This window comes from Papaver somniferum, unplaced genomic scaffold, assembly GCF_003573695.1.
Source record: "Papaver somniferum cultivar HN1 unplaced genomic scaffold, ASM357369v1 unplaced-scaffold_114, whole genome shotgun sequence".
In the NCBI taxonomy this organism is placed as follows: domain Eukaryota; kingdom Viridiplantae; phylum Streptophyta; class Magnoliopsida; order Ranunculales; family Papaveraceae; genus Papaver; species Papaver somniferum.
This window is the reverse complement of record NW_020620381.1, coordinates 3,904,285-3,927,464: the sequence shown is the minus strand read 5'-3', so window position 1 is coordinate 3,927,464 and position 23,180 is coordinate 3,904,285. Positions and strand designations below refer to the sequence as shown.

Below are 23,180 nucleotides of genomic sequence, written 5' to 3'. Positions count from 1 at the left end.
AAAGTTTTATGCCATTCATGCCAAGCAGTTCCAACATAGATTTGTTTTTTTTCTAGAGATTCTCAAAAAATAATTAATTCACACATTTAAAATTCTGTTATATATTTTCTTTTTGTAAAAGCTATTTTGTAAACATTTTCTTTATATGCGTATACATGCATTTATTGTTTGAATGGGACTATATATGGTTACGTAAAAAGAGGGGGTATGGCTATCAAAAGTTTCAAAGAATAACACGATTTTCATTAGAACTGAATTATAACCGATTTAACTAATTAATGGGGGTGCGATTAGTAGTTCCGGGGTATATAAAGAAATACAAAAGCATAAAATCGCAAAGGAACACCCTATAAAAATACAAAAACATAAAAGCGTTATTTTCTTTGGCGTTTTGAAATTTCCACGATTAGACTTGAATTTTCATGATGCATTTCAAATGATGAGGTAGCATAGTATTTGGAACACGCTATTTTCTTCCACCACAAAACTTGCTCTAACAGCAGTAGTTTTGGTAGAAAGTTGTCAACAAATTTATGGCCACATACTTTCGGACCCCTCTACGCGTAATGGACGTGTTACGCCATTTTCATAGTGTATTCAATACGTTGTCACGCGGTGGTTTCCGGTTTCTGTCAAATGCGCAATAAATGATGTTTACAGTAATGATTACCCACGGAGAAAAGAGAAAATAAAGAGTTATACAGTACTCACAAACTGAGCAACCAAGAATTTCTTTTGTACATTTAATGGTTCCATTCACAAAATAGGAGAAATTGGTTTCATTTGATTCTTACCGAAAGAAACGTATAATCCAATCGGGTCTTCTGGGCTGGGAATTCCTAAATGTTCAGTGACTTCCGTCTAGATACTGTTGATGCCCCTGACAGTATGATTTCTCGTTCTCGATGATCTCTGTATGATAATGAAAGTTTTATATTTTAGTAGTAATTATTTCTGATAATTAATGTTTGGTTAATTTATCTCAGTATCGAGTGATGATAATCAACTGCGGAAGATCCCACTGAAGGGAACGTGAGTTTTGTTAATTGGCTTTATTTAAATTGAGATATTAACGACAGTTTTCAAAAGCTGATGTTTATTTGTGTCGGCAGAAGACGGAAACGTCTAATATGTCAGAATCTGATGAAATGGTGAAATATGAGATGGAAATTGACGGAAACGAGAGCGAACTCCCTTCCTCGTCGTCGAACGAAATTCCAAATTGGATTCCACAGCTGTGCTCGATTCCGCAACTGAGTTTGATCCTTCCGGCGTTGACGCCTTTGAACAGATGCAAATGTTACATAATCTTTCGGATGAGCTTGAGGTACTCGTATTGTTTTACTTCCGCCGTCTCAAAAAGACTGTCTTTTATTTTCGCGTGTTTCAAAATTTTATTCGCCTAAAATTAAATTCTTTATAAGTTGTTAAAGTCTGAGGGCATCCACCTCAAAATCAATTGGCAATGAGTGCAGCGGTCCTTTCATATTATATTTAAGTTAATTAGGTGGATAATAGCGATGTGGGAGTATTGTCCTTTCAAACGCCCCTCACCTGTAAGGCCAGTCAGTTGGCCTCACACGTGGACCTACGTACGAGTTAACCAGTCCATCGGTAACAGGTGCATACAGGTGAGTGACTAAATCAGGGGGTAATACCTCGACCGTATCGGCAGTGGCCTACACTCCGGATGTACAAGTGACAAAATCGGTTAAACACTTCGGTCAGTAACTCGGCCTACACCCGACATAAACAAGTCTGGATTTGGGGCTTAGCTCTGCAGGCATCCAACTCAAAACCAATTGGTAATGAGTGGAGCGGCCCTTCTATATTATATTTAAATTAATTAAGCAGATAATAGCGACGTGGGACTATTATCCTTTCACATACACTTTATACGTTATAAACGCGATATTTTTTGATTTTCCTTTTAGATTTCGCATTCATAATGGTAAAATGGTCTCCGCAATATTTTGGCAAAGTCCAAGCACACAGGTTTTTTAAAAGGGAGGAGTATATTTTGTCGGAACATTTCTTCCGTCTTTGAATCCTATTAGATCTAGATTGTCATCCAATGGAAACTCATGCTTACGCCCAATCAGTTATTATACTGTTTAGTGTTGCTCATGATTCTTGGTCGTCTTGGTGGAATCTCAGTTTGATGGCGGCGCCCAGTGGAGTCCTTCCGAAGAGCAAATAAGAATCCTGGAAATGCTTTACAACGGTGGAATTGGTGGAGTCCGTTCCCCCACCGTGCAAGAAATCGAACAAATAACCAGTCAGCTCATTAACTTTGGGAAGGTCGAAGTTACAGATGTATACCTATGGTTTCAAGCGCGTAAGGACCCAGAAAGACAGAAGAAGACGTTAAGGTTCCTCAGCCCGACTGGTACAGAAGGATCAGAGGTAAGATTAATTGATTATAACATATTCTTGGTATGTGTTAATTAACTGAGTTTTTCATTTGGCAAATTAACCGGCACATGTAAAATATGGCTTAGCCCTTACTCAGTTCGAGTCATGTGTCGGACCGTTTGTTTTTTATTTCGAGTCAGATGTGACTCAATAAAATACCACTATCTCATGGACCAAGCCACTACTCACATATTTTTGAGTCAGATCTGACTCAAAATACAAATAGATTGAGTCGGATTTAGATAAATCAGGTGATATCAGTCAGATCCAGACTAATTAGATTCATCTGACTCCGACGAGTCAGGAACAACATCTCATAAAGCCTATCCTTTGAATTGGAAACTCAACATTGTTCTCCTGTGGTTTTAAGTCAGATTACAGAACCTCCCGCATCACCAGAAATAAGTAAGCTGGGAGGTAAAGGAAAAGCATTATCAGTTGAAGAAAGAAGTGGGTTAGAGAAAGTGGTTGATATGTCATCCAAAATGTTTGGTCTTGCAAGTCGAGAGAAAGAAGGAAGTGATAACTCCAGCAGGGTATATATAACTTCCATCTTGAAATTTGTTTTCAGTTGCATGTTCTTAATGGATTTTACAGGTTCGTCAGTAGCTTGATAAGTTGTGTTAAGAGTAAAAAGTCGATCTGATACTTGCACCTAATAAGTATTGTATATATAGTAAGCATGGTTGCAGTAGTAGTTAAACTTCCTCAAGTTGGAATACTAGTGCTTGAAGTTTGTCTGATTTACATTGCAGTATGATAGCACTGGAAAATTGTTGCAAATCGACTCCGAAAAACAAAGGGAGCTAATTCCTACAGTCGAGGAAAACATTGATGTCAGGGCCAATATCATTTTCCTCGACAGAGATTTTCTTGAAGAGGCTGATCCTCAGATTCCGAGCCAGCAAGATCCTAGTTTACCGACCGTGTCTTCTTCTACAAGTTCGAATAGAGAGGAAGAGTCTCGACCTGAAGGTCAGAACAATAAAACTGCCGATCCTAAGGTATCATCATTCACGAACTTCTCTTAGTCTTCATATTTGGTGTCTCTTACTTTTGGCAATTCATAAAGAACTAGTATTTCAATCCATAGATGGATGCATTTTGGAAAATCTAAGCAATGACATGACTATTGTTCTCTAACTTTCAGAAGCGTAGATGGTTTCACTTGTTCCCATGGTGGCAGAAAAAATGATTTCTGAAAACGAAATCTCAGCTAAAAGAGGGCCCTAAAAAGATTTTTTGAAGGCAATGAGGATTGTAACTGCAACTGTACAGATATTCTAGTAACCAAAATCATTTTCACTCTTGAATATGACTATCAGTAATATTTATGACTCAATTAAAAGGGCATTATTATTCAGTTCATCTCGCGATGAGTTGAATGATAAGTTCAAGGGTTCGTAGTCACTTAACTTGGTAGACAATTACTAAGGCCGGACCTGAGATTTTTATGCCCTGGAAGCTGTACAAGCTGACAATAGGATAAGCTCAAAGTTGAAACTCAGTAAGCAGCAAGCTCATGATGAGCTGATATATAAATATACATATAATTAGTGTGTGTGCAATACTGGCGAACTATATATCAAATACACTGCCCAGGAAAAAATGGCAGGGAAGTCTCAGATTATGTTAACATGAACATAATAAACTTAAGATGCTGAAAGTTTACTCAATTGAACCTAGCAGTTAAATGTGAACAATGAAGCAGAAACCACAATACATTTAACTCTAACACTGCAAAAGCAAATTCAATATTTTCAATGCACTCTGAACTAGTAAATTCATTTGATAAACTCAATATATTAATCTGGAATTTCGCGTCTACCTGATAGCACAATATGCCTACCCAAAACTCTGAAAATTTTAACAATTTGAGGAAGATATTAACTAGCTAAAATCCTTATATACACGGACTCCTAGTATAATTTCTACCATAATGCTATGGAGACATCAAACAAGATATACACAGACAAACAAAGTAGGTAGAGAGTAGATCAATAACAGCCTTAGCTTAACTAAATTCACAGTAGTAAATAAGCTGATCATTGTCTCCGTGTTGCCCTTCCAGAAAATGAGCACTACTGTCCCATCACCGCTCCATCCCCACCTGGGGTCAACTAACGCCAAAGCCCAACAGACAATAGTAGACAACTACAAAGATTAGCCAGGCGTTCCATAAAACGAAACTTGATCAAAACTAGAAGATTAGTGCAGTCTGATATCTGACTGAAACCTTGATCTACAAACCATAGATGTCAACTTCGGCAATTTACAGGGTTTGTGCAAACGACGATAAAGTTTCATAGTTCCATCCCTACCTACTACATTCAGGCCAATGAACTAGTAATTGACCTAGATTACAGTCTACCATGATATTTGAATAGACTATTTGATAGAAATTTGTGACAGTCGACGAATAACGCTCAACACTATTCCAGGTGTCTAAGTAGATATCTTTCTGACTTAATCTCAAACTTCGACTAAGTAGCCAATTGAACAAATCAAAAAGATAAAGAACAAACATGTATATCATCAGACAAACAGCCGAGCTTTCGATAATTAAGCATATGAGATAAAATGGACCAAAAACAACAGCTCTTATCAAGAATTGACAACAAATACGACTCTCACAACCAGAAGAGCAAATATCTCAAAAAAAAAAAATGCGTAAGAGCCAGTAAGCAAGGAAGATGGTGAAGATTAGCTAAAGTAATAAGTTATTGCAACTCAAATAAAAGAAATTGGGTATTCCCATTCCCAAGCTCAAGTCAGAGTGCTCTATAACCTTCTTGGCAAGAAATCATTAAGAAACAATTCTAGCAAAAATATAGCAAATATAATCATCATCTCCTTCAAATATTTGTTATTACCATGACCAACCACATCTTCTGAGTCTTCTTTGTCTGCACGCCCCACATAAGTTTGAGAGTTAAGCGATATTAGGCTCTCCGCGAAAACAGAACTACTGACAGAGTAAGCCTCAATCTCCTTGACCTCAAGAATTTTACTAATATCACGCTTTGGGTCATGCAAAACAAGGTGAGAAGTAACATCATTTAAATATCTCATTTTCAAAATCAAAAGAGATCACCACTTTTGAGGCGTGAGTTCCTACTGAGTCAACATTTGCAATCCAGTGAATAGCTCCTTTAAAATTCAGTTGATGAGATCCATTAACAACCACTTCACACACACAATTATTGCAAGAAAGATCATATGAGATGTGGTTCATTCTTCTCCATGAATTAGATCCTAAGGTGTATATCTGCACTTCACAACCACGTTCCTTTTTGTATCCCACAAAGCTCACAACCTTGTAATCTTCCATCTTACAATCATAACCAAATCCATATTTTATGTAACTAATATCATCTGATGATTCAATGTGTCTTAGCAGGGTTAATTTCTTATACTCTCTTGTACAAGAATTCCAAAGGAAAACTTGATCCATGAACATTCGCACTCTTACGCAGACCAAACCATGACAATACCCTAACACTTCCGTTTCATGTGTCACCCTCTTAGACTTAAGTGGATCTTTCAAAGTAACAAGACCACTAGACGTAGATGACAACGGATCATAGCGTAACCTCCAAATATCTTTGTGAACATTGTAATACGAACTAACCACCAAACTAAGCTTTCTCAGTCCAAGAACATGATTTAAATGCAATTTCACAAATCTAGAATCCGTCAATAACCTACACCAGTACTTACTCACACACCTGTATCGACCAATCGACTTTACGGGTAATCTAACAAGGATTTTTAATACGATATCCTCATGCAAGTTATTCATCATGAACTGCAATATAAATAAACCAAATTGAAAAATATCAAAGGTCTGCATTTCATACACTTCAAAAGTACAGAACATCAGCTCTTAAATCCAAAATTAGGTTGAAACCCATGATTTTTTCGGCTCTAATTCTTTGATTTCAACATAAAATTCGAAAAATGCAAGTGTAAACTAGAGGGAAGAGAGTACCTGTGAGAACCAAATCCACTGCAGTTGCTGAGGACTAAAAGGAAACCGAGAATATGAATCAGTTCAAATCGAGATGGACTGCGAAGAAGAAATTAAACTTTCAGAAAAGTTGAAAAGGAGTTTGTGAAAGTGAGGATTTTGAGTAGTATGTATGGGATCTGATTAATTTTACCTGCTTGCTGTGGGGTTGAACTAGTGGCCATCGACTTGTTGTCCCACCCATGAGAGACGGATAAGGGTATCTAAATATAGTAAAAAGACAATATTACCCTAACCAGGTTCGTTGTATATAATTATTTTTATTTTTTTTCATTTTATTTGTTTTTCTAATTCTTTAAACAATAGGGTGTGGATTTTAATCGGTGGCCAACAATTTGATGTCAAGAGGTGGATCCAAACTTAAAACTTGCAATGGTCTTTAGCAATAGGTTATTTGATTTCGTTATTCAATTTTAACTCGATGCAAATAAACATAAGACTGATCTACCTTGATTGATCTATCTCGATTGATTTTATCTTTTTAAATTCCAGGAAATTAAATTGGAAAAAAAGTTAAAAACAAAATGAAAATGACACGTGTTGTAAGAAGAGAGGGAACCTTACATTTGCAGTTCAATTCACCATATATAAAAGGTCTCTCTTCGATCGACCGACAATTAGTGACTAGATTACCTAACATTATTGTGACATGAGTCATTATACTTATACGTAACTATTTTCATTATTTAATTTCATCAAAATTTCAAAATTTTCCAATAATATATATTTATTCTTTTTAAATAAATTCTTTTATAATCTTTTCTGTTTATACTGTTCTCATAATGTTTTACGCAGTCGTCATGGTCCCACAAATCCAAGACGAAATTTTCACAGTAAAAAATGTGAACAAAGAAAGTTTTGTAAGGAAAAATGGTGAAAGCAAAGTTTTGACTCAAACAAATAAATAGACTTATCATGTTTTAAATTTCAACCATAACAACTCTTGTTAATTTTAAAACTGAATTGGCATGAAAAAGGAAAAAATCGCAGTCGTCATCGTTATAAATTTGATGCACGACAATACTCTTAAACTTTAAAACTAAAATTGACCATGAATCTTCACGATTCAATTTTATATATACCGTGGCGACTCCTTTAAGTCTTCATGGTATAAGTGTATTGACCATGATGACTCTAACTGAAATTTTTGAGGCTATTTTATATTGTGGTCTTAAATTTTAACCATGACGATTTTTGATAATTTTTAAACAACAGTGGACATATATGATTTTTTGCTATGACCATCATCGTTCTTAATTTCAACCATGACAACACTTTGAGCTTTTAAAGTAAAAACTAGCCATAAAGAGACATCATAGCCATAATTTATAGACCATAACAACACTTTGTCATTGACGACATCAAATTTTATCAAAAAGACAAAACAAAATATAAAAAATTTTACTAAAAAATTATTAAAACCTACTAAGTTTACTCCTCCGAGTACGATTAATCATAATTAAGTAAGACTAACCTTTATTAAAAATAAGACTAATATTGGGAGAACTTGTGATTGACATGACTCAAATTTGTTTTAGAACATGTTACATGGCTAAAGTCTTCAATCATACTAATATAGCTCTTATCCTTAAAGTTGTCTTGGCAGAGTTAGTCTCTCAGTATAGACCTATAGGGTTTTGTAACTTTATTTAAATTTTTTTTTACAAAATTCTAGCCAACAGATTGATGCCTTTTATGAATAATATTATTTCTCAGAATCATAGTGCTTTTGTCCTTAAAAGAAGTATATATATCTCATAATATCCTTATAGTTAATGAAGCTATTTATGTTGTCAATCATCATAATAAAGATGTTGGCATTGCTCCCATTAAACTTGACATGTTTAAAGCCTATGATAAGCTAGAATGGTCCTTCCTTGAGAAGGTTTTCAACAAAACGGGTATATCTGATCACTGGGTCAGACTCATAAATCAGTGTGTATCTTCTGTGTATCATTTTATCCTCCTCAGTGGTAGTCCTACTGGACTCATTAAACCCGAGAAATGTCTGAGACAAGGTGACCCTCTATCCCTTTATCTCTACATTATTTGTTCTGAGGCCTTGTCTTCTTATATTGATGTATGGACCAGGAAAGGTTTGGTCGAAGGAATTAAAGTGTCAAAAAATGCCCCTGCTATGACACACCTTTTATTTCCTGATGATTCCCTACTCTTCTCCAAGGCTACCATAAAGGATTTCCAGACCATGAAAGAGTACTTCAATAGTACAGCTTGTCCTCTGGTAAAGAAATTAATTTTGACAAATCGAGAATCCTTTATATCAAAATAATCTCTAAACATCTTAAACTGCAGCTTTCTGATATCCTTAATATTAGTAATAAAGACTTAAGAGAAAAATATCTTGGTACTGCTACTGTTTTTGAGACTTCCAAGATTCAAACCCATATGGGTATTCTCCAAGTTGTTGATGCTAGAATTTCAATTTGGCTTCATAAGCTCTTGTCTGAACCTGCTAGAACTTCTTTAATTAAGCATATTGTCCAAGCTATACCTTTTTATCAGACGGGTTATTTCTTTATCCCTAAACATCTATGTAGGAAACTGGACTCTCACATATCAATATTCAGGTGGGGAGAAACTGGACGCTCACCTTGTTCATTCATCACAGGCCACCAATACATTCTTATTCTTGAATTCCATACATAATCTCCTAACCAGATCAATTCTCTGCAAGAACCTCCTTTGAGTCTTGACTGCACCACAACACTACCAAGACTACATACATCTCATTGCCTAGCTCTAAACTACTATAATTGTAGTTGCAATTCCATGGTCTGTAATAACACAACAGCACCACTAACTACAACTCCATCAGTTCCATCTTCATCTACAGCATCACCTTTGCCTTCATACCAACACCTAGAAGCTCATATCCCATTGTCTTGGAGACAAAAATATGAAACTTCAGTTGTTGCTACTATAATACCACTCTCATCAGCATATAACACCATCATTTCCTCAAGCCAATAGTAGCAACATCTCTTATAGTCTCAGTATGTACCATCTAACTAGCTTGATGTGCACCTCTCAAATACCTACACTTACAATTCCTTGTCCTAACATACATCTAAATCAATTCTTGATCCGACACACAACACCAACATTCCAAACAGCTTTCGCTTCTTTATTGCAGCATCTCAATACCAACAAACTCAAATTCAGCTCTCTAATGCACCTGCATCTCCTTAGTCTCTGTGCATACCACCACCAACACCTGCTCTCTCTCTTTTATGGACACCTTCAAGAATTTCATCTGCATCTTCACCTGAATTCCATCATGAACTGCATCTGCATCTTCAGCTAAGACACTCCATTATCACCTTCTTGCTCATCTCTATGATAACATATGTCCCAAAACAAAACAAAACCAAAATCGAATTCAATCTGAACCCATCTTCCTTCCAGAATCATCATTACCCAACAGCTACAACCCATTCTTTGAAGCCACCAACAACAAACTCAAATCCTCTTCAATTTCAGATCCACCACCAACCCTTGTTTTCTCCTCTATATAAGTTCTAATCATTGAACTCAAGAAAGAACCCTCCTTCATCGTAACGGCAAAGACCGTCTCTAATTCGAATCAATACCGTCTTCATCTTCTCAATCTTCTTCATACCCTAATAGTAATTTTCAGAACCCTAAACTTACAATTACTCCCTGATTCATCACCTTCCGACTTGAATTCGAGAACCCTAACTTCAGATTTCGTAATTTCCATCATCATTTTGTAATTTCCTTCAATCCCAACTTCACTGTTTACATCATCAGCAAACCCTAACAAATGCAGACCATCAATCAAACCAAAATAAAACCCTAACTTCACTCTTAACACTATCTGTGAACCCTTATAGAGGGAAAATTACTTGCTAATTTATTGGTGTCGAGATTAGAAAGAAGATGAAAGAATGAGAAGGAAAAGATGGTTAAGATGAATGAGATGCATAAGAGAGGAGAGGGCGACGGGTTTCTTCTGTTGATTTGTCGCACCTTTCTTCTTTTATGTCTAAAATAATATCTCGACTGGTTATATTTCCCCAAAGATACATCTGTAATTTTGATGGTAGTATTGACCAGGTAAACAGATACTGACTAATTTTAGTAGACTTGAACAGAAAAGAAAACATAAAGGGAAGTTTCGAAAAGTTGAACAAAACAGGGGCACTTTACTAAACCGGATTTTGATGGTGGGGCACTTTTTCAAAATTCCCTAAAGATATACACTTTTCTAGAACTGATTTTCTAAATGCTACGTGTCCTGCTAATTTCTCTTGGACCAGAAAGTGTCTCCATGCTATAAAATATTTAACTAATCCTTTTATCACCTGGATTGTAGAAGATGTTCAATTTATTGACCCTTGGTGTGATAAGTGAATCCCCCTCTTTGGGATATGCTGCTCTTAATCCCTTGGTTCTTCCAGTCCCTAATATCGAAGTTTATTACTTTATTAATCGTATCACTAGATCTTGGGATGTTACTACATTAAACAGTCATTTTGATCATGCTTCTGTTGAGAAGATTATCACTATTCCCTTAAGCCAGCTTCGCACTCCTGATAGGAGGGCTTGACAGCTTTCAAAGAATGACATATTTACATCTAAATCTGCATACTTGGGTACTCGAGTCTTTAGGACTTCCCCTTGTAGTTCTCTTTGTAACTGCATTTGAAAAAATAATGTTCCTTACATAATTCAAGTTTTTGCATGGAAAACATTGGCATTCTAGTGTTTACATGAAATGCAGCTAGAAATGCTCTGCCAGCTAGAAATGTTCTGTACACTAGAATGCCAATGTTTTCTGTTGATTGTACTAGATGTAATGATCCTCATGAATCTGTTTTGGATGCTTTAGTTCTATGTCCATTTTCTAGTCAAGTGTGATTTCTATCCTCTTTTTGTGTTAATACTCATTTTTTCAGTAATAAATCTTTCATGGATTGGATGATGTTTTGGTTAGTTGACCCTATTTCAAAACTTCCTGACAGAGATCAATTTTTCTTTATTGCTATTCTATGGTCTCTTTGGAAAAGTAGGAATAATCAGTTCTTCCAAAATATCAAGGAAACTCACTCTACTGTTTTAATGAGAGCTAGATCTATGCTTTTAACTAGGAAACTTTGTCCCATTATTTCCAACAATGTTTCTTTTGGTTACTATTATAAGTGGAAGACCCTGCCTACTGGTTATATTAAATGTAATACCGATAGAGCTTCTGATCCTATATATGGAAACAATGGTGCAGGCTATCTGATGATGGACTTCTCAAATACTTCTTCCTTTTGTGCTTCCATATAGTTTTTGGAGTAGTGTTTGCTGAAGAATCTGAAGCCAGGGCTATTTGGAAAACCTTGAAGAAAGCTGTGAAGACAAACATTACTCCTATCATCAATGAAAGTGATGCTCAGAATCTTATCAACCAATTTTCAGGTGGATTGTTTGATGGAGATACTAGGACGGATGTTATTTTTAAGGATATTCAATTTTTCTCTTATAGTCTAAGTGCTTGTTTATGTTTTCTTCAACCTCGTATCTTTCATATTGTGGATAATGAATTATCTCATTGGGATAAAACAAACAATTCTATCATGTACTGGTCTACACCTCCATTTTGGCTTTTGCCAATTATTGAAGGATACCATTAGCCTTGTGGAAGGCCGTTGCTTATAAAAATTAAAAATAATAATAAAATATAAGGACAAATTATCCATTATGAAAATTATATAGATAAGGGATCATAAAAATTATTTTTAAATGATTTTATTTTGTTTTATTTGCTAAGCTCCGGTTAACACCGACAGGCCCCAATAAACCATAGTTCGTCGTTATTTTATTTTATATTTGTATGGTCTTGAAAATTTTGCATGTGTGTAATCAAATTTTTTGTATTTAACATTTATCCTGAAAATTGAAACCTCGTCGTTTTCGATTAATCGCCAATTTTCTCCCTTGGTGAAAAACTCACAAATAACTTAAGAAACGAGTGGTGCGTACTTGGAAGTAAGTCGTCGAGTATACCGAGTTTGGCAACTTGAGTTGAGAAGAGGATGACCATCGACATCTAATCTACTAAGGACATCTGCAAAAAAATTTTTTATAGAAAACTACGTAACTGAATAATCAAGTGAATCGTGTAAATTCGTAAAGACTAAAAGATTTTGCAACATTTTAATCCTTCACTTGACAAGCATAGTGATAAAAAGATAAAATTCAGAGTCGTCCCTAAGAATATTTTACTATCAAGGTAAATTTATTGCCATATCGAGGTCGGCCTTGCGTTACTAAATGAGTTTTTACCAAGGTGGCAGCTAGAGCTGGATGCTCCTAACCTATTTCCCATTAGTAGAAAACAAATGTTTATGGTGTAAGTTTTGAGAAAAGAACCAAATTAATAAGTGGAATATTAGATCGTGTTAGAGCATTTGTCGGTCGAACTCATAAGTATTGCTATCTCAATCTTGTTATCAAATTTAGTTGTCAAAACTATATCTTGATTTATAATCTACAATTAGTTAAGTCTTGAATTAGGATAGATGTGTAGTTGTACGGTTTACCTTGCGTAATGTGTAGTCTACATTTCGCTCTACCGTTTGAAGGCGAAGATCAACTGAAGATTTTGGAGAACTTCTTCAACAAAAGGTAAGTGAATACTGAACCCCCTATTTCTTGAGTTATATTCATCTTTATATCTATGAGATGTTGTCGCATAACTAGTTAGAATATCGTAAGTATATCAAGAATTTCGAATCAAGTTTATCTTGACAATTAGTTCTCGAAATACGACTAAGCTTAATGAATATTTGTTCATACTTAATGATTTTCGGTTAAAGATAATTTATCGTTCACAATCAAAATAATTATTCAAGAGTTATAATTCGAAAATAGCCTGGAACACTAATATGCGTCATTGATGTTATTCGGAAATGTTTCGAGTCAATTTAAAGAGAAATATAGAACTACTATAAATTCGGATACAAGAGAGTGTATATACCAATCTTACAAACTAGGAAAACTGTTATAAGTCTGAAGCCGTAATACATGTATAGACGTAACATAATAGCTATATGTTGGAATTTTTTTTGTACGCATATTACTACGTACACCTTTAATAGTTTGTGAACTCATGAATCCGTATTGCTACGCAAACCAATAGGCGTACTAGAAAAGAATTGTTGGGTTACAGAAAACCGGTTTGGAATCCATACTGGCACGCATACCACAAATGTTTTGTGGACTACGGAAATCGGTTATATTTTAAATGATATCGATACCGATGCTCATATCGAAAAAGTTATGTGAACTCAAGAACTTAGTTATGTCTTAAGGTATACAAAATGGTACATGTACCATATACGTAACTGTTCACAAACAAGTTAAGTATTTGTACCTTGTACGCCTACTTACCATGTCGATTAAATTCATATGCACGTAAAATTATATCTCCAGGATAGTTAGAATTTGAATAATATCTAAATGAATTATACACATATTTGATCACGTTACTGTGATTTAAGTTAAAGTCTTAAGTATTTATGAAAATTCTCAAGCTTATAGTTCAGTTGGCTGGCTTTAATTAACCATTCATGAGTGTGGTCTATATACACGTTTCAGTTACGGTTCATCCAAACCAGAGTGTATATCTTGATAATGTAAATAGAATTCAAAGATTCATCTAACGATGGATATTATTTGCTTGGTTCAAATTTTGTTGAAAATCTAGTTTCACTTAATTCTGGCGACTTCATAAAAACTACTCCCTCTGTTTCCAAAACACTATCCTCTGATTCCATTTTGGTCTGTTTCAAAAATGTGTCCCGCTTCTGTTTATAGTCATATTTTTCCAATGAACTCTCCAACATACCCTTAAATTTTTTACATTCATGAATTATTTTTTATGGGACCCAATCTAAAATATTGATGAAATTTGTATAATTAAGGAAATAATATATATGGTTTGAAATTAAATTCCTTATAAAGGTTATACTTCATAAGTATACAATCTTTTCATCTCTTTCTTTTCCAAACACCTTTTTATTACCAACATATTTATTAAAATAAATTGGAAAAGTCATTAAAGGTAGGAATGTAAACTACTATGGTCTCCTTAATATCTTGACAAAATCAAACCGGACTGTCTTTCAGAAACGGAGGGAGTACATATAAAGATCTAAGGTGGATATCAGGCGTTTTGTTATGAATCTGACAGAGTTTTAAGTAAAGATAGTAAAGTAGTTGTAATAATGTAAAAGACCCACAGAGGTTGTTGTTATATATATAGGAACAACACTTGTAAAACAAGGAGCGGTAAAACAGTTAAAGGGAATAACATATTGCAGTGAAAATAAAGGATAAAGAGAAGTTAGTATTAACACCTCGGTTCCACACAAAAGATAACATTATTTAAGATAAACTGAAAGGCATTTATGTCTAACATCCCCTCTGAATCTGATGTAGAGTCTGAACAATGCACCAGTTAGTTTGCAAGAGTATTGAAAGTAGTAGTTGATATATGTTAGAGCAATGCTCGGTTGAACCCACAAGTTTTGTTATCTCATACTTGTTGTCCATGTTAGATGATCAAAATTATAACTTGATTTCTAGTCCACTGTGTCAAGTTTCAGACTAGGTTATAATTTGGTAGTTCAGTATCAGACATCACCCTCTAAAACTGAATATCAACGAAGAAATTTGGAGAACTTCTGTATCACAAAGTGAATACTGAAACATTCTATTTTACTCATTATCTTACCATTCTCTCCTTTTTAGAAGACTTCGTAGGACTCGCAGTAGATATACAAAGAAGAAGTTTCGACTCAAGCTTGTCTTATTAAAACTCTCGTGATGTGATTCTAGCAAAGATGTTCAACGATCCTTAACAACATTTGTTCTAAATAATTTATTGTGTGAATAAATTTGTGGATCAATTTAAAATCGACCATGCAAATGATTTTATCACATTGGAATGTTTCAAACACCATAAGAGAGAAATATTGAACTATCTGATATTTCTGCTCAAGGTAGGTTGGCGAACCCGTTTGCAAACCATAAATATCTGAGTTTCAGAAATACAGGGTGGTTGGCGATCGAACCAGTTCGCAAACATCTAGTTCATATTGGAACATTTCATGAACCCGATTCACAAACAATTATGAACTGATTTTTCAAGTTGGTATCATAGGCTAGCAGTTTAGAACCGTGATCAACTGTGTTCGATAGTCTTGTAAGGTTGGCGAACCCGGTTCACGAGCTGTTGCACCATGACTCGTGAACAAGCTTAACGATTCATGAACCGTTGTACCAACCGTCCCAATAGATTTAAGCAGATGCTCAAAGACTTTTTTTTTTTTTAAATAGGTTTAGCATTGCAAGAACTCTTTCAAACACTTCTATGACTTCATTGATCACTCAAATACTTGTGTGTGTGCATCATGATTAAATTATTAGGTTTTTAAATGAACCCCAAATTGCTTTAATTCTTTGGCATATTTTTCCCATCGAATAATCATTATACATAGTTTGAGAACCGGTTCCTAGTATATATTCATTCTTATTTTGTATTCGCAACCGCTAGTATATATTCATTCTTAATCTGAATGAATAAAGCATAACAAAGATAAATTGGTGCAACTAGAAAGGAAAATAGAGGACTCAGTAAACACTACTTAGATTCCAACAAATCGCAATGGAAACATACATACTACGATTTAATGAGATAAGGATTTAGTAAACTCAGAGACTAAATCTAAACACTATCCAGCTGCTCCTAAAATATGGAACTACGTGTCTGCACCAAATTGTAACATCTCCTGCGCATTATCGTGACTCTCCATTTGAAAGACCATTTTCAAGAGCACGAACCAGGTTTTCGAAGTACATCCTTGTGACACTGGTCAGATCAATTATCTTTCTACGGAAAGCTTGGAGGTCTTCTTTGGGTTTATCATAATTTTTCTTGAGAAAGGTTTGTAATTACACTCCTGCACATCGATAGAGTGTTTCCAACTCAGACTCAGCTTTATCTTGCAAATACCCAAAGATATCTATTTTTACCTTTTCACATATAGGTAAGTAATATCTTTAAGCATATGTCCACTTCAGAACACGCCTGCATTCGATAATCTGCTGCCAAGCATCTGTAATAAACTCAAGCTCCGAATCGCTCAAGCCATATATGTCTCTAAGCTCTTTTAAAACCGACCGCATTTTCCGCAAGCATTCAACTGCCTTTACCCTTTTCTTATGGTGTTCTGCGAATCTTTTGTAGTAAAAAGAATATCTATCCAAGTAATCTTTAGCCTTTTTTTGTATATTTTCTTCCTCCTCATATTGGCCCCTTGCTTTGGCTTTCTCATAGAAATTACAAACAGAATAACCACCTGTACTACTCGTATGAGTCATCCAATCACCAAGGCAGAGCCAGCAGAAGTTAAACCTGCAAGGGCAGTTCATATTCAGACACCCCTCGTCTTTCTGAATTGATCGTTAGCACTTTGGATAATATTTGGAGTTGGCTAATATCCAAATTATGTTTCCGGACACATCACTATTCTTCACTGCCCACTTGTGCATGGTATCGCAGTCCACTGGAGGATGTGCATCTTCAACACAGTTCCAGCAAAAGCTATGTCCGCAACGGCAAACAACATCGTAACTTGAACTACCGGGGACGAAATCAACAACAAACTCACAGCCTGGACTAGGACACTGTTTGGTCCTTTTCTTTTGTTCGTCGTTATGACAACTATAAAGGTAACGAGAATACTTCTTCCTGTCTTCATCAGAAACCAAATCATTAACCATGTCTTCACCAACAACACAAGATGGATCAGGACATCCCAACTTCAAATTCCAAGGTCCGTCACTAATCTTTATGCTAGCCTTAACATATTGTGTCCAGCACAAATTACAAAAGAGATGTCCGCAATTAGTAGCAGCACAGAGAAAATCTCGAGGGAACTCATCTAAGCAGATCCTGCACTTGATTTTTGTTGGTTAAACTTCAACATAGAAGTCACTAACAAGCTGGTTAGGAAAAGATTAGGAAATTGATGTAATCCTAAGGGAATTAGAAGTCATCTAGTTCTAAGAAAAGGAAAGACATGTAATAAGTTAATAGGACTAGGAAAAGGAATTCATAGTTCTATATATATATGATCACCAAAGTTGTGGTTGATCATATGAGCAAGATTAGAGCTTGTGTTTAGTGATTTAAGATTTTTCGTGGGGTTGTAGTAATGAGGTTCAAACTCTCGGACTTGTGAAGGATAATTTTTTAGATTTGATAAAAATATATATACAAAAAATATTAACAAATTGGTAGAGAGTTACTGGGACTAAGGACTTGGCAAATTCTCATGCATATGGTACATTTTATTTATCCTTAACAATTATCGCTCAAAACATAAAATGTACGGACTCTTATTTTGCCAATATAGATTCTCAGAATATTAGTTATAAATCGTAAGCATGGGACATCAAACATTTAAGCAAGCATGTCGCATCAAATAAAATGATAACTAATTAATCAAAATCATTTTTTCAATTTTAAATCAATGCAAAAGTCATAAAAAGAATAAATTAAATTTACCAGAATGACGAAAATCGCCTCCTCCGTTGTCCCAATGTTGGGTTTAGCTCATCATGGTGAAATACCTCTCAAAATATTTTATTAAGCTCAATTGGTATTTACAAGAAGAGAAAACAATGAAACAGGAAATCTGCAACAGCGTATATGCGTTACAGACCGACTGTTTCAAGTCTCAACTGTTATGCTGAAGATAATCATTAAAAATCTGAAGATAAATGTTGCAAACTAGGATGAAGAAACTGTTACAATGAAGATAAACATTGCAATCCAGTTGAAGAAACTGTTACGACGGATGAATAAACCGTCGCCGTTTCCCTGTTCTTCACGAGCAGCAGGAGCAGCAGCAACAGAGTTCTGAAAACTCTTGATTCACGCCTCCTGAGCTCTCCTCTCGACCCCAAACTCTCGACAACCTCTCTGTAGCACATTAGGAACATATTTATACGTAATTGAACCATTGAATCTCCTCCATTAACTCCAAATAATCTTCATTTACTCGGCCATTGAAGAAAAATATTTCGGAATATTTTCTTCCCTGAATTATCTCTATACGCGTCTGGAGCTGTAAATGGTGAGTAGATTTTCTTTGTTTATCTCAAACACACTTCAGAATATAGCCAAGCCCCATCCAAACACGAGAAGCACACTTCCAACTCATCAAAACCCCGTGAAATATTTTCCATGCACGCGTCTGCTCTGATTTCATTTGATGGATTTTCCAGCCAAATTTGATCGCATCCAACACCCATATCCTTACTGTCTAGCCCAGCAGAAGATACCCAATGAGTTTCAGCCATTGAATCGGCCTGAAACTCCTTCAAAAATCGATTGGAAAATATGCCAGTAAATAACCAAATTTTCCCGCCAATTTTGGAATTTGAATTTGGAAGAAAACTGGCCTCCCCCTAATCCAGTTCTGGTGTCCCTTTCGCAATTGGGGCTGAAATAGTAATTTTTGGGTGGAAATAATAATTTTTCTTGGTTCCTCCGGGACATCTCTGTGACGTTTCCAGTGCATTTCTGGGGTTCCTTTAATACTTTATCTTGGGGGTGTAAAACACCACTTTTTGAGCCCATTTCGCCGCAAGGGCTTATTTCTCTAAAATTTCCTACAAGAACACAAAATAACACAATAAGTACTTAATCGAGTCTAACAATACAGAATATTGAGAATAAAATAGACACATAAATTCGTCTATCAAATACCCCCAAACTTATTATTTGCTAGTCCTCGAGCAAAACTAAAAAATAAAACCGAGTTAATCTCGGGTGGGTTTAACAGAGGTGTACCCACAAAAACCATGACTTCTAATTGGTCACAAGTATCCAAAGAGCTATGAGGACATACATATTCTCAACCTATCTCCAAGTAACTAGAATGCCATAGAAATTAAAGGTGTCAGCTCTAAAGCTGACTGAAGAAAAGGGGAGACACATCCGCACGACTGCTAGATAAAGAGATATCCGCTACACAGTTAGATAAACATTGTAAGATGCGTCCGCTGCTTTACAGCTGGATAATATTAGGAGAGAGATAAAGATGAGAGGGACATCTTCTACACAGCTGGACTAATTACGTGTGATGAGTTAAACCAGTGCTAGAAAGATCTTGTTCCAGATTGAAAGCAAACTAACAAAGCAACCAAAATGCATCTTTCTTCGACTCTCTCACAGTGCTCAGTAGAAATAACGTCTTCTTCGGTCTTCAACTGTTGATGATAAACTCTCGAACCTCATAGAACCTTGACAATTAACTCTTCTCTTCGATTTCTTGCTTGACTTATAAATTTCTTCTTCCCTATGGCCTTATTGAACAAAAAGAACGTAATGATGTTTTTTTTTTTTTTTTTATTTTCATTTTTTTTTTTTTTTTTTTTTACAAGACAAAAATTTACATGGCCATGAGAGAAGGACTTTAGAACTTGGATCTTCACAACTTGTAATGCCTTGGTATCATGAACTTCAACAACTTATATCATTTGCTCTTGTAACTTCTTGTAACTAAGTCTTCAACTTTGATTTTTGAATTATTCTTTTCTATTGTTGCTTCTAAACCTTAAACGTCTTCAACTTTTTCATAAATTTTGATGTCACTCCGCTTGTTGATGATGATAAGTTTCTACTGAGAGAGAGTCATAATCCAGTAACTAAGACTACATTGTGAGGTTGCTCTGTCTTTCTGGCATTTCCTTCTGACCTACTTTCCTTTCCATCATGGTGATGAGTGCCAAATATTGTATATATTTATCCCTTTTTGTTGGCATTTTAACTCATCTTTTATGCATTAATTCTACATTTTATCCCATATTCTGTATTTTCATTGTTTTCAAGAATAAATATTTTTATTAATTAATTTTGCATTTTTAGGTAATAAATAAAGCTTGGATGAGTCGCGGAGCGAAAAGAGCAGAAAAGTAGTGAAAAGCCGGGAGAAATTACGCAAGGAAGCCGCGAAGAATGGTGCGCACAACCTCATTTTCTACACACAAAAGCGCCTCCGTTCTCAGCCATCAGATCAGTTCTCAGAAGCATCCGACGGTCGCTCCTTCATAGATCATCAAAATATGATGTCTCTGCCGAGCACCACAGCGCTGAAATTCCAAGCCTTCAGATTAGATGGTAGTTGAATCCAACGGTCGCTACCTTGCTGTGCATCGAAGTTTGATATCTCCGCCTTACACTACAGTACCTAACTCCATCAAGTACCGTTCATTTTGTTGTATCATATAATCCAACGGTCGCTCATCGCTTGCCTCCGCATCACCGTCCGATCTACCAACCATCTTCGCATCTCGCAGCTCAGAGTCACAGAACATCAAAACTAGATACATCCGCCTCACACCCTAGTGACCGAGCACCACCCACCTAACCAGACACCCCCCCCTTCTCTCCCAAACCATCGAGCCATACCCTCTCCACCATCTTCTCCACAGCAGACCACCGTACACCACCACCTCTGCCACCAACTCACTGCCACCACCACACCTCCACCATCATCACCCCTATCTTTCTCCATCATTACCCCCTTGTTCTAGCCTCCTATTATATAGTTTTCTCCCCTAATTTCTCTCTAAAAACCTAGGGAAGAAATCAATAAAATAGGACGAGTTGGAAAGATGCAATTGAGGCATGGGACGGAGCAGGTGAACAAGGAAGGATGGGTCAGCGATTGATTGAAGAAATTGCGCCATCAAAGTAAGATTTTACGAAACCCTAATTTCTCAATTTTTGGGATTTTTATAGAAAACCCTAATTTTCTGTTAGGAAGGCATGGAGGAGCTAGAATAGGGATGTGGGTTCGAATTAGACCCATTACGTTAGGTAAAATCATATACCTAATTTTACTGTTCAATTGGGTAAATTTGGGAATTGGGTGTAAGAACCCTAAAATGTAAATTGGGTATAAAAAGGGAACTGTGGGTGTGATGTGAACTTATGTTGGGATTAGCCCACATCCAGGACTGCTAAAGTTCTGTTAATTCTCTTGTCCTGTTGAATTTTCATGTTTCAGTTAAATGTGCTAGTAGTTAATTCTCTTGCTGTGTTTTGTTAATTTCTTGCTTTGTTCTGTTATATGTTAAATGTTCTGTTAATTTCTTGCTCAGTTAGTATGTTCTGTTAAATGTTCTGTTATAAATATGTTAAATGTTCTGTTATTGTTAGTTCAGTTAGTTGTATCCTGTTTAGATGTTGCTCACTGTTAGTATCAATTCATTATCATGTTTGTTGTTGCTTTGTCACTGTCAATTTGAAGGAATGCTAGGCTAGGTATCTGTGAAGCAATGTGCTGATTGTGCAATGGCAAGAAATCAGTGCTCATAGCAAGCTGATGTTCTTGCCATTCTCCTTGTATGCTTAGGTTGTAGTGTTGATTGTGCATTGGGGGAAATTAGTGCTCACTAGTGACAATGAGCAAGCTAATTTTCCTCCCATTCTTTTAGTTTGCCTGTATCCTGCCTTAGCTTTGCTTCATTTCAGTTTCTTATTCATCCCTGCCCTTGGCCTTAGGCCTTGGTTCATTCTTGTTTTGTTTTGCTTTTGTTCATTGTTTTGTTGCTGTTTAGTTTTCATTTGTTTTGTTTCTTGTTTTTGCCCTGTGTTGTTTTTGCTTGCTGCATTTTCTGCACTGCCTTGTCTGTTTCTGCTACACTGCTGCCTCTGCTGTTGTCTGCTGCAGCAGCTGTTGCTGCAGCCTTTGCTTTCCTGTGCACTGCTTGTGCAGCTGCTGCTGCAACTCATCTGCAGCTGCTGTGCAGCACTTGTGCTGCTTTTCTCCCCTTGCAGCTGCTGCTGCTGCCTTCCTGCAGTTCCTGCTGCATCACTATCTGCCCTGCTGCCACTTCCACTGCTGCCAAGCTGCTGCTGCTCTTGTTGCTGCCAAGGTTGCTGTCAGGCTGCTGCTGCCCTGCCACTTCTTCTGCTGCCAAGCCAAGTCCAGCTCCTGCACCCAACTAAGTCCAAAATCTAACTGAGCTCAAAGCTCAGCTCATCCCAAATTCATTAAGGCCCAATCCAATTCAACTGTGGGCTTAATCAAAAGCCTAAGTTTAAGGCCAAAGCCCATTTACACTTCAAAGATAACTGAGCCCAAGCTCAGTTCATTTTATTGTTAAACAAACCCACTAAGCCCAATTCATTCAAAGGGCATTCAAACCCATTAGCACTCAAAGCCCAATTTAAGCCAAAAGGCTTCATAGCCCAATAGCAACTTAGAACCCAATTAGCTAAAACGCTTCCAAAACACACCCGATCTCTGTGGATCGACCCGTACTTGCACGAGCTACAACCGGCGACCGTGCACTTGCGGTATTACTGTAGGCCCCCGTTTTTATTGCGCTTAATTTTACATATCCCAAAGCCTGCCAAGTTTTTGGCGCCGTTGCCGGGGATAATTTTCTATACCCCTTCCGGGCCTGCCAAGTTTTTGGCGCCGCTGCCGGGGACTTGGCGTTGTGTTTTCGAAGCATTCTTATTTGCTGTTCTCCTTGCATTTAATTCATCTAGCCTCACTTGCATATTCATCTTGCATATTCTCTGCACTGCATATCTTGCATCATGCATTGCATTCTTGCATCTTAGATTAACTTGCTGTTTTAGTAGCTGCTGTGTAGTGCAGCTGAAAGAAACTGA

General features: G+C 36.3%; 3 protein-coding genes across 5 annotated transcripts in view; 1 reads left to right on the top strand and 2 right to left on the bottom strand.

Moving 5' to 3' along the window:
* The first annotated feature begins 644 nt into the window (after positions 1 to 644).
* On the top strand, positions 645 to 3,806 carry LOC113328818 (WUSCHEL-related homeobox 9-like). Of its 3 annotated transcripts, XM_026575823.1 has the most exons (7): positions 645 to 886; positions 987 to 1,032; positions 1,113 to 1,327; positions 2,158 to 2,406; positions 2,790 to 2,951; positions 3,171 to 3,419; positions 3,566 to 3,806. In XM_026575823.1, exons 3-7 carry the CDS (start codon positions 1,292 to 1,294, stop codon positions 3,608 to 3,610), a joined length of 741 nt encoding a protein of 246 aa, XP_026431608.1. In that variant the 5' UTR covers positions 645 to 886; positions 987 to 1,032; positions 1,113 to 1,291; the 3' UTR covers positions 3,611 to 3,806. The 3 variants fall into 3 exon arrangements, with proteins under 3 accessions (XP_026431608.1, XP_026431609.1, XP_026431610.1); XM_026575824.1 differs by having other exon boundaries at positions 645 to 1,032; XM_026575825.1 differs by having other exon boundaries at positions 645 to 1,327.
* Positions 3,807 to 5,091: 1,285 nt separating this feature from the next.
* On the bottom strand, positions 5,092 to 6,571 carry LOC113328960 (F-box/kelch-repeat protein At3g06240-like). The gene is made up of 2 exons (XM_026575960.1): positions 6,407 to 6,571; positions 5,092 to 6,223 (listed from the first exon to the last, which is right to left on the bottom strand). Exon 2 carries the CDS (start codon positions 6,218 to 6,220, stop codon positions 5,471 to 5,473), a length of 750 nt encoding a protein of 249 aa, XP_026431745.1. The 5' UTR covers positions 6,221 to 6,223; positions 6,407 to 6,571; the 3' UTR covers positions 5,092 to 5,470.
* A 9,969-nt stretch (positions 6,572 to 16,540) lies between these two features.
* LOC113328860 (probable E3 ubiquitin-protein ligase ARI8) overlaps positions 16,541 to 23,180 on the bottom strand; it is a 39,688-nt gene continuing 33,048 nt past the window's right edge. The window contains exons 2-3 of the mRNA XM_026575856.1: positions 17,001 to 17,435; positions 16,541 to 16,895 (exon numbers count right to left, since the gene is read on the bottom strand). Of these exons, the coding sequence (XP_026431641.1) occupies positions 16,541 to 16,895; positions 17,001 to 17,435 (790 nt within the window). The remainder of the gene's footprint in view (positions 16,896 to 17,000; positions 17,436 to 23,180) is intronic.

Excerpts from the sequence above, each read along its gene's own strand:
- LOC113328818 (XM_026575823.1), top strand. The coding sequence starts at position 1,292 with ATGCAAATGTTACATAATCTTTCGGATGAGCTTGAG. Across the intron at positions 2,952-3,170 it reads GAAGTGATAACTCCAGCAGG|TATGATAGCACTGGAAAATT; the intron begins GTATATATAACT and ends TTTACATTGCAG. Across the intron at positions 3,420-3,565 it reads ATAAAACTGCCGATCCTAAG|AAGCGTAGATGGTTTCACTT; the intron begins GTATCATCATTC and ends TCTAACTTTCAG.
- LOC113328960 (XM_026575960.1), bottom strand. The coding sequence starts at position 6,220 with ATGATGAATAACTTGCATGAGGATATCGTATTAAAAATCCTTGTTAGA.